The sequence below is a fragment of the Ambystoma mexicanum genome, chromosome 3q, assembly GCF_040938575.1.
Source record: "Ambystoma mexicanum isolate Mex_15411 chromosome 3q, UKY_AmexF1_1, whole genome shotgun sequence".
NCBI classification, from domain to species: Eukaryota; Metazoa; Chordata; class Amphibia; order Caudata; family Ambystomatidae; genus Ambystoma; species Ambystoma mexicanum.
Window position 1 is genome coordinate 1,259,521,452 of NC_090926.1, and position 11,336 is coordinate 1,259,532,787.

The 11,336-nt window shown below is 45.6% G+C and overlaps 1 protein-coding gene across 1 annotated transcript in view; it reads right to left on the reverse strand.

Annotated features, from left to right (window-relative positions):
- Positions 1 to 370: 370 nt before the first annotated feature.
- LOC138448102 (uncharacterized) overlaps positions 371 to 11,336 on the reverse strand; it is a 124,552-nt gene continuing 113,586 nt past the window's right edge. Inside the window, exons 5-17 of the mRNA XM_069604650.1 lie at positions 11,200 to 11,302; positions 10,008 to 10,712; positions 8,797 to 9,821; positions 8,365 to 8,467; positions 7,173 to 7,877; positions 5,935 to 6,986; positions 5,503 to 5,605; positions 4,581 to 5,015; positions 3,127 to 4,178; positions 2,695 to 2,797; positions 2,020 to 2,441; positions 1,018 to 1,933; positions 371 to 912 (exon numbers count right to left, since the gene is read on the reverse strand). Coding sequence (XP_069460751.1) covers positions 371 to 912; positions 1,018 to 1,933; positions 2,020 to 2,441; positions 2,695 to 2,797; positions 3,127 to 4,178; positions 4,581 to 5,015; positions 5,503 to 5,605; positions 5,935 to 6,986; positions 7,173 to 7,877; positions 8,365 to 8,467; positions 8,797 to 9,821; positions 10,008 to 10,712; positions 11,200 to 11,302 — 7,266 coding nt within the window. The remainder of the gene's footprint in view (positions 913 to 1,017; positions 1,934 to 2,019; positions 2,442 to 2,694; positions 2,798 to 3,126; positions 4,179 to 4,580; positions 5,016 to 5,502; positions 5,606 to 5,934; positions 6,987 to 7,172; positions 7,878 to 8,364; positions 8,468 to 8,796; positions 9,822 to 10,007; positions 10,713 to 11,199; positions 11,303 to 11,336) is intronic.

The window sequence follows — 11,336 nt, forward strand, 5'->3', positions numbered from 1 at the left end:
ATGATGGCAGTTACTGCACTTACTGGGATGACAGCAGTTACTGCACTTATTGGGATGATGGCAGTTACTGCAGTTACTGGGATGATGGCAGTTACTGCACTTACTGGGATGACAGCAGTTACTGCACTTATTGGGATGATGGCAGTTACTGCAGTTACTGGGATGATGACAGTTACTGCACTTGCTGGGATGATGGCAGTTACTGAGGTTACTGGGATGATGGCAGTTAGTGCACTTGCTGGGATGATGGCAGTTACTGAGGTTACTGGGATGATGGCAGTTACTGCAGTTACTGGGATGATGGCAGTTACTGAACTCACTGTGATGACCGCAGTTACTGCACTTATTGGGATGATGGCAGTTGCTGTAGTTACTGGATGATGGCAGTTACTGCACTTATTGGGATGATAGCAGTTACTGAGGTTACTGGGATGATGGCAGTTACTGCAGTTACTGGGATGATGGCAGTTACTGCACTTGCTGGGATGATGGCAGTTACTGAGGTTACTGGGATGATGGCAGTTACTGCACTTACTGTGGTGACAGCAGTTACTGCACTTATTGGGATGATGGCAGTTACTGCAGATACTGGGATGATGGCAGTTACTTCACTTGCTGGGATGATGGCAGTTACTGAGGTTACTGGGATGATGGCAGTTACTGAAGTTACTGGGGTGATGGCAATTACTGCACTTGCTCGGATGATGGCAGTTACTGAGGTTACTGGGATGATGGCAGTTACTGAAGTTACTGGGATGATGGCAGTTACTGCACTTATTGGGATGATGGCAGTTACTGAAGTTACTGGGATGATGGCATTTACAGCACTTACTGTGATGACAGCAGTTACTGCACTTATTGGGATGATGGCAGTTACTGAAGTTACTGGGATGATGGCAGTTACTGCACTTACTGTGATGACAGCAGTTACTGCACTTATTGGGATGATGGCAGTTACTGCAGTTACTGGGATGATGGCAGTTACTGCACTTACTGTGATGACAGCAGTTTCTGCACTTATTGGGATGATGGCAGTTACTGAAGTTACTGGGATGATGGCAGTTACTGAAGTTACTGGGATGACGGCAGTTATTGCACTTATTGGAATAATGGCAGTTAATGAAGTTACTGGGATGATGACAGTTACTGAAGTTACTGGGATGACGGCAGTTATTGTACTTATTTGGATGATGGCAGTTACTGAAGTTACTGTGATGATGGCAGTTACTGAAGTTACTGGGATGATGGCAGCTACTGCACTTATTGGGATGATGGCTGTTGCTGAAGTTACTGGGATGATGGCAGTTACTGCACTTATTGGGATGATGGCTGTTACTGCAGTTACTGGGATGATGGCAGTTACTGCACCTACTGTGATGACAGCAGTTACTGCACTTATTGGGATGATGGCAGTTACTGCAGTTACTGGGATGATGGCAGTTACTGCAATTACTGGGATAACAGCAGTTACTGCACTTATTGGGATGATGGCAGTTACTGCAGTTACTGGGATGATGGCAGTTACTGCACTTGCTGGGATGATGGCAGTTACTGAGGTTACTGGGATGATGGCAGTTACTGCACTTGCTGGGATGATGGCAGTTACTGCAGTTACTGGGATGACGGTAGTTACTGCACTTACTATGATGACAGCAGTTACTGCACTTATTGGGATGATGACAGTTACTGCAGTTACTGGAATGATAGCAGTTACTGCACTTGCTGGGATGATGGCAGTTACTGAGGTTACTGGGATGATGGCAGTTACTGCACTTACTGTGATGACAGCAGTTACTACACTTATTGGGATGATGGCAGTTACTGCAGTTACTGGGATGATGGCAGTTACTTCACTTGCTGGGATGATGGCGTTACTGAGGTTACTGGGATGATGGCAGTTACTGAAGTTACTGGGATGATGGCAGTTACTGCACTTATTGGGATGATGGCAGTTACTGCAGTTACTGGAATGATGACAGTTACTGCACTTGCTGGGATGATGGCAGTTACTGAGGTTACTGGGATGATGGCAGTTACTGTAGTTACTGGGATGATGGCAGTTACTGCACTTATTGGGATGATGGCAGGTACTGAGGTTACTGGGATGATGGCAGTTACTGCAGTTACTGGGATGACAGCAGTTACTGCACTTATTGGGATGATGGCAGTTACTGCAGTTACAGGGATGATGGCAGTTACTGCACTTGCTGGGATAATGGCAGTTACTGAAGTTACTGGGATGATGCCAGTTACTGCACTTACTGTGATGACAGCAGTTTCTGCACTTATTGGGATGATGGCAGTTACTGCAGTTACTGGGATGATGGCAGTTACTGCACTTACTGTGATGACAGCAGTTTCTGCACTTATTGGGGTGATGGCAGTTACTGAGGTTACTGGGATGATGGCAGTTACTGCACTTACTGTGATGACAGCAGTTACTGCATTTATTGGGATGATGGCAGTTACTGAGGTTACTGGGATGATGGCAGTTACTGCACTTACTGTGATGACAGCAGTTACTGCACTTATTGGGATGATGGCAGTTACTGAAGTTACTGGGATGATGGCAGTTACAGCACTTACTGTGATGACAGCAGTTACTGCACTTATTGGGATGATGGCAGTTACTGCAGTTACTGGGATGATGGCAGTTACTGAAGTTACTGGGATGATGCCAGTTACTGCACTTACTGTGATGACAGCAGTTACTGCACTTATTGGGATAATGGCAGTTAATGAAGTTACTGGGATGATGGCAGTTACTGAAGTTACTGGGATGATGGCAGTTACTGCACTTATTGGGATAATGGCAGTTAATGAAGTTACTGGGATGATGGCAGTTATTGTACTTATTTGGATGATGGCAGTTACTGAAGTTACTGTGATGATGGCAGTTACTGAAGTTACTGGGCTGATGGCAGTTACTGCACTTATTGGGATGATGGCTGTTGCTGAAGTTACTGGGATGATGGCAGTTACTGCACTTATTGGGATGATGGCAGTTACTGCAGTTACTGAGATGATGGCAGTTACTGCACCTACTGTGATGACAGCAGTTACTGCACTTATTGGGATGATGGCAGTTACTGCAGTTACTGGGATGATGGCAGTTACTGCACTTACTGTGATGACAGCAGTTACTGCACTTATTGGGATGATGGCAGTTACTGCAGTTACTGGAATGATGACAGTTACTGCACTTGCTGGGATGATGGCAGTTACTGAGGTTACTGGGATGATGGCAGTTACTGTAGTTACTGGGATGATGGCAGTTACTGCACTTATTGGGATGATGGCAGGTACTGAGGTTACTGGGATGATGGCAGTTACTGCAGTTACTGGGATGACAGCAGTTACTGCACTTATTGGGATGATGGCAGTTACTGCAGTTACAGGGATGATGGCAGTTACTGCACTTGCTGGGATGATGGCAGTTACTGAAGTTACTGGGATGATGCCAGTTACTGCACTTACTGTGATGACAGCAGTTACTGCACTTATTGGGATGATGCCAGTTACTGCAGTTACTGGGATGATGGCAGTTACTGCACTTACTGTGATGACAGCAGTTTCTGCACTTATTGGGGTGATGGCAGTTACTGAGGTTACTGGGATGATGGCAGTTACTGCACTTACTGTGATGACAGCAGTTACTGCACTTATTGGGATGATTGCAGTTACTGAGGTTACTGGGATGATGGCAGTTACTGCACTTACTGTGATGACAGCAGTTACTGCACTTATTGGGATGATGGCAGTTACTGAAGTTACTGGGATGATGGCAGTTACAGCACTTACTGTGATGACAGCAGTTACTGCACTTATTGGGATGATGGCGGTTACTGCAGTTACTGGGATGATGGCAGTTACTGAAGTTACTGGGATGATGCCAGTTACTGCACTTACTGTGATGACAGCAGTTACTGCACTTATTGGGATAATGGCAGTTAATGAAGTTACTGGGATGATGGCAGTTACTGAAGTTACTGGGATGATGGCAGTTACTGCACTTATTGGGATAATGGCAGTTAATGAAGTTACTGGGATGATGGCAGTTATTGTACTTATTTGGATGATGGCAGTTACTGAAGTTACTGTGATGATGGCAGTTACTGAAGTTACTGGGCTGATGGCAGTTACTGCACTTATTGGGATGATGGCTGTTGCTGAAGTTACTGGGATGATGGCAGTTACTGCACTTATTGGGATGATGGCAGTTACTGCAGTTACTGAGATGATGGCAATTACTGCACCTACTGTGATGACAGCAGTTACTGCACTTATTGGGATGATGGCAGTTATTACAGTTACTGGGATGATGGCAGTTACTGCACTTACTGGGATGACAGCAGTTACTGCACTTATTGGGATGATGGCAGTTACCGCAGTTACTGGGATGATGGCAGTTACTGCACTTGCTGGGATGATGACAGTTACTGAGGTTACTGGGATGATGGCAGTTACTGCACTTGCTGGGATGATGGCAGTTACTGAGGTTACTGGGATGATGGCAGTTACTGCAGTTACTGGGATGATGGCAGTTACTGCACTTACTGTGATGACAGCAGTTACTGCACTTATTGGGATGATGGCAGTTACTGCAGTTACTGGAATGATGACAGTTACTGCACTTGCTGGGATGGTGGCAGTTACTGCAGTTACTGGAATGATGACAGTTACTGCACTTGCTGGGATGATGGCAGTTACTGAGGTTACTGGGATGATGGCAGTTACTGTAGTTACTGGGATGATGGCAGTTACTGCACTTATTGGGATGATGGCAGGTACTGAGGTTACTGGGATGATGGCAGTTACTGCAGTTACTGGGATGACAGCAGTTACTGCACTTATTGGGATGATGGCAGTTACTGCAGTTACTGGGATGATGGCAGTTACTGCACTTGCTGGGATGATGGTAGTTACTGAGGTTACTGGGATGATGACAGTTACTGAGGTTACTAGGCTGATGGCAGTTACTGCACTTGCTGGGATGATGGCAGTTACTGAGGTTACTGGGATGATGGCAGTTACTGCAGTTACTGGGATGATGGCAGTTACTGCACTTACTGTGATGACAGCAGTTACTGCACTTATTGGGATGATGGCAGTTACTGCAGTTACTGGAATGATGACAGTTACTGCACTTGCTGGGATGATGGCAGTTACTGAGGTTACTGGGGTGATGGCAGTTACTGTAGTTACTGGGATGATGGCAGTTACTGCACTTACTGTGATGACAGCAGTTACTGCATTTATTGGGATGATGGCAGTTACTGAGGTTACTGGGATGATGGCAGTTACTGCACTTACTGTGATGACAGCAGTTACTGCACTTATTGGGATGATGGCAGTTACTGAAGTTACTGGGATGATGGCAGTTACAGCACTTACTGTGATGACAGCAGTTACTGCACTTATTGGGATGATGGCAGTTACTGCAGTTACTGGGATGATGGCAGTTACTGAAGTTACTGGGATGATGCCAGTTACTGCACTTACTGTGATGACAGCAGTTACTGCACTTATTGGGATAATGGCAGTTAATGAAGTTACTGGGATGATGGCAGTTACTGAAGTTACTGGGATGATGGCAGTTACTGCACTTATTGGGATAATGGCAGTTAATGAAGTTACTGGGATGATGGCAGTTATTGTACTTATTTGGATGATGGCACTTACTGAAGTTACTGTGATGATGGCAGTTACTGAAGTTACTGGGCTGATGGCAGTTACTGCACTTATTGGGATGATGGCTGTTGCTGAAGTTACTGGGATGATGGCAGTTACTGCACTTATTGGGATGATGGCAGTTACTGCAGTTACTGAGATGATGGCAGTTACTGCACCTACTGTGATGACAGCAGTTACTGCACTTATTGGGATGATGGCAGTTACTGCAGTTACTGGGATGATGGCAGTTACTGCACTTACTGTGATGACAGCAGTTACTGCACTTATTGGGATGATGGCAGTTACTGCAGTTACTGGAATGATGACAGTTACTGCACTTGCTGGGATGATGGCAGTTACTGAGGTTACTGGGATGATGGCAGTTACTGTAGTTACTGGGATGATGGCAGTTACTGCACTTATTGGGATGATGGCAGGTACTGAGGTTACTGGGATGATGGCAGTTACTGCAGTTACTGGGATGACAGCAGTTACTGCACTTATTGGGATGATGGCAGTTACTGCAGTTACAGGGATGATGGCAGTTACTGCACTTGCTGGGATGATGGCAGATACTGAAGTTACTGGGATGATGCCAGTTACTGCACTTACTGTGATGACAGCAGTTACTGCACTTATTGGGATGATGGCAGTTACTGCAGTTACTGGGATGATGGCAGTTACTGCACTTACTGTGATGACAGCAGTTTCTGCACTTATTGGGGTGATGGCAGTTACTGAGGTTACTGGGATGATGGCAGTTACTGCACTTACTGTGATGACAGCAGTTACTGCACTTATTGGGATGATTGCAGTTACTGAGGTTACTGGGATGATGGCAGTTACTGCACTTACTGTGATGACAGCAGTTACTGCACTTATTGGGATGATGGCAGTTACTGAAGTTACTGGGATGATGGCAGTTACAGCACTTACTGTGATGACAGCAGTTACTGCACTTATTGGGATGATGGCAGTTACTGCAGTTACTGGGATGATGGCAGTTACTGAAGTTACTGGGATGATGCCAGTTACTGCACTTACTGTGATGACAGCAGTTACTGCACTTATTGGGATAATGGCAGTTAATGAAGTTACTGGGATGATGGCAGTTACTGAAGTTACTGGGATGATGGCAGTTACTGCACTTATTGGGATAATGGCAGTTAATGAAGTTACTGGGATGATGGCAGTTATTGTACTTATTTGGATGATGGCAGTTACTGAAGTTACTGTGATGATGGCAGTTACTGAAGTTACTGGGCTGATGGCAGTTACTGCACTTATTGGGATGATGGCTGTTGCTGAAGTTACTGGGATGATGGCAGTTACTGCACTTATTGGGATGATGGCAGTTACTGCAGTTACTGAGATGATGGCAATTACTGCACCTACTGTGATGACAGCAGTTACTGCACTTATTGGGATGATGGCAGTTATTGCAGTTACTGGGATGATGGCAGTTACTGCACTTACTGGGATGACAGCAGTTACTGCACTTATTGGGATGATGGCAGTTACCGCAGTTACTGGGATGATGGCAGTTACTGCACTTGCTGGGATGATGACATTTACTGAGGTTACTGGGATGATGGCAGTTACTGCACTTGCTGGGATGATGGCAGTTACTGAGGTTACTGGGATGATGGCAGTTACTGTAGTTACTGGGATGATGGCAGTTACTGCACTTATTGGGATGATGGCAGGTACTGAGGTTACTGGGATGATGGCAGTTACTGCAGTTACTGGGATGACAGCAGTTACTGCACTTATTGGGATGATGGCAGTTACTGCAGTTACAGGGATGATGGCAGTTACTGCACTTGCTGGGATGATGGCAGTTACTGCAGTTACTGGAATGATGACAGTTACTGCACTTGCTGGGATGATGGCAGTTACTGAGGTTACTGGGATGATGGCAGTTACTGTAGTTACTGGGATGATGGCAGTTACTGCACTTATTGGGATGATGGCAGGTACTGAGGTTACTGGGATGATGGCAGTTACTGCAGTTACTGGGATGACAGCAGTTACTGCACTTATTGGGATGATGGCAGTTACTGCAGTTACTGGGATGATGGCAGTTACTGCACTTGCTGGGATGATGGCAGTTACTGAGGTTACTGGGATGATGACAGTTACTGAGGTTACTAGGCTGATGGCAGTTACTGCACTTGCTGGGATGATGGCAGTTACTGAGGTTACTGGGATGATGGCAGTTACTGCAGTTACTGGGATGATGGCAGTTACTGCACTTACTGTGATGACAGCAGTTACTGCACTTATTGGGATGATGGCAGTTACTGCAGTTACTGGAATGATGACAGTTACTGCACTTGCTGGGATGATGGCAGTTACTGAGGTTACTGGGGTGATGGCAGTTACTGTAGTTACTGGGATGATGGCAGTTACTGCACTTACTGTGATGACAGCAGTTACTGCATTTATTGGGATGATGGCAGTTACTGAGGTTACTGGGATGATGGCAGTTACTGCACTTACTGTGATGACAGCAGTTACTGCACTTATTGGGATGATGGCAGTTACTGAAGTTACTGGGATGATGGCAGTTACAGCACTTACTGTGATGACAGCAGTTACTGCACTTATTGGGATGATGGCAGTTACTGCAGTTACTGGGATGATGGCAGTTACTGAAGTTACTGGGATGATGCCAGTTACTGCACTTACTGTGATGACAGCAGTTACTGCACTTATTGGGATAATGGCAGTTAATGAAGTTACTGGGATGATGGCAGTTACTGAAGTTACTGGGATGATGGCAGTTACTGCACTTATTGGGATAATGGCAGTTAATGAAGTTACTGGGATGATGGCAGTTATTGTACTTATTTGGATGATGGCAGTTACTGAAGTTACTGTGATGATGGCAGTTACTGAAGTTACTGGGCTGATGGCAGTTACTGCACTTATTGGGATGATGGCTGTTGCTGAAGTTACTGGGATGATGGCAGTTACTGCACTTATTGGGATGATGGCAGTTACTGCAGTTACTGAGATGATGGCAGTTACTGCACCTACTGTGATGACAGCAGTTACTGCACTTATTGGGATGATGGCAGTTACTGCAGTTACTGGGATGATGGCAGTTACTGCACTTACTGTGATGACAGCAGTTACTGCACTTATTGGGATGATGGCAGTTACTGCAGATACTGGAATGATGACAGTTACTGCACTTGCTGGGATGATGGCAGTTACTGAGGTTACTGGGATGATGGCAGTTACTGTAGTTACTGGGATGATGGCAGTTACTGCACTTATTGGGATGATGGCAGGTACTGAGGTTACTGGGATGATGGCAGTTACTGCACTTATTGGGATGATGGCAGTTACTGCAGTTACAGGGATGATGGCAGTTACTGCACTTGCTGGGATGATGGCAGATACTGAAGTTACTGGGATGATGCCAGTTACTGCACTTACTGTGATGACAGCAGTTACTGCACTTATTGGGATGATGGCAGTTACTGCAGTTACTGGGATGATGGCAGTTACTGCACTTACTGTGATGACAGCAGTTTCTGCACTTATTGGGGTGATGGCAGTTACTGAGGTTACTGGGATGATGGCAGTTACTGCACTTACTGTGATGACAGCAGTTACTGCACTTATTGGGATGATTGTAGTTACTGAGGTTACTGGGATGATGGCAGTTACTGCACTTACTGTGATGACAGCAGTTACTGCACTTATTGGGATGATGGCAGTTACTGAAGTTACTGGGATGATGGCAGTTACAGCACTTACTGTGATGACAGCAGTTACTGCACTTATTGGGATGATGGCAGTTACTGCAGTTACTGGGATGATGGCAGTTACTGAAGTTACTGGGATGATGCCAGTTACTGCACTTACTGTGATGACAGCAGTTACTGCACTTATTGGGATAATGGCAGTTAATGAAGTTACTGGGATGATGGCAGTTACTGAAGTTACTGGGATGATGGCAGTTACTGCACTTATTGGGATAATGGCAGTTAATGAAGTTACTGGGATGATGGCAGTTATTGTACTTATTTGGATGATGGCAGTTACTGAAGTTACTGTGATGATGGCAGTTACTGAAGTTACTGGGCTGATGGCAGTTACTGCACTTATTGGGATGATGGCTGTTGCTGAAGTTACTGGGATGATGGCAGTTACTGCACTTATTGGGATGATGGCAGTTACTGCAGTTACTGAGATGATGGCAATTACTGCACCTACTGTGATGACAGCAGTTACTGCACTTATTGGGATGATGGCAGTTATTGCAGTTACTGGGATGATGGCAGTTACTGCACTTACTGGGATGACAGCAGTTACTGCACTTATTGGGATGATGGCAGTTACCGCAGTTACTGGGATGATGGCAGTTACTGCACTTGCTGGGATGATGACATTTACTGAGGTTACTGGGATGATGGCAGTTACTGCACTTGCTGGGATGATGGCAGTTACTGAGGTTACTGGGATGATGGCAGTTACTGTAGTTACTGGGATGATGGCAGTTACTGCACTTATTGGGATGATGGCAGGTACTGAGGTTACTGGGATGATGGCAGTTACTGCAGTTACTGGGATGACAGCAGTTACTGCACTTATTGGGATGATGGCAGTTACTGCAGTTACAGGGATGATGGCAGTTACTGCACTTGCTGGGATGATGGCAGTTACTGCAGTTACTGGAATGATGACAGTTACTGCACTTGCTGGGATGATGGCAGTTACTGAGGTTACTGGGATGATGGCAGTTACTGTAGTTACTGGGATGATGGCAGTTACTGCACTTATTGGGATGATGGCAGGTACTGAGGTTACTGGGATGATGGCAGTTACTGCAGTTACTGGGATGACAGCAGTTACTGCACTTATTGGGATGATGGCAGTTACTGCAGTTACTGGGATGATGGCAGTTACTGCACTTGCTGGGATGATGGCAGTTACTGAGGTTACTGGGATGATGACAGTTACTGAGGTTACTAGGCTGATGGCAGTTACTGCACTTGCTGGGATGATGGCAGTTACTGAGGTTACTGGGATGATGGCAGTTACTGCAGTTACTGGGATGATGGCAGTTACTGCACTTACTGTGATGACAGCAGTTACTGCACTTATTGGGATGATGGCAGTTACTGCAGTTACTGGAATGATGACAGTTACTGCACTTGCTGGGATGATGGCAGTTACTGAGGTTACTGGGGTGATGGCAGTTACTGTAGTTACTGGGATGATGGCAGTTACTGCACTTACTGTGATGACAGCAGTTACTGCATTTATTGGGATGATGGCAGTTACTGAGGTTACTGGGATGATGGCAGTTACTGCACTTACTGTGATGACAGCAGTTACTGCACTTATTGGGATGATGGCAGTTACTGAAGTTACTGGGATGATGGCAGTTACAGCACTTACTGTGATGACAGCAGTTACTGCACTTATTGGGATGATGGCAGTTACTGCAGTTACTGGGATGATGGCAGTTACTGAAGTTACTGGGATGATGCCAGTTACTGCACTTACTGTGATGACAGCAGTTACTGCACTTATTGGGATAATGGCAGTTAATGAAGTTACTGGGATGATGGCAGTTACTGAAGTTACTGGGATGATGGCAGTTACTGCACTTATTGGGATAATGGCAGTTAATGAAGTTACTG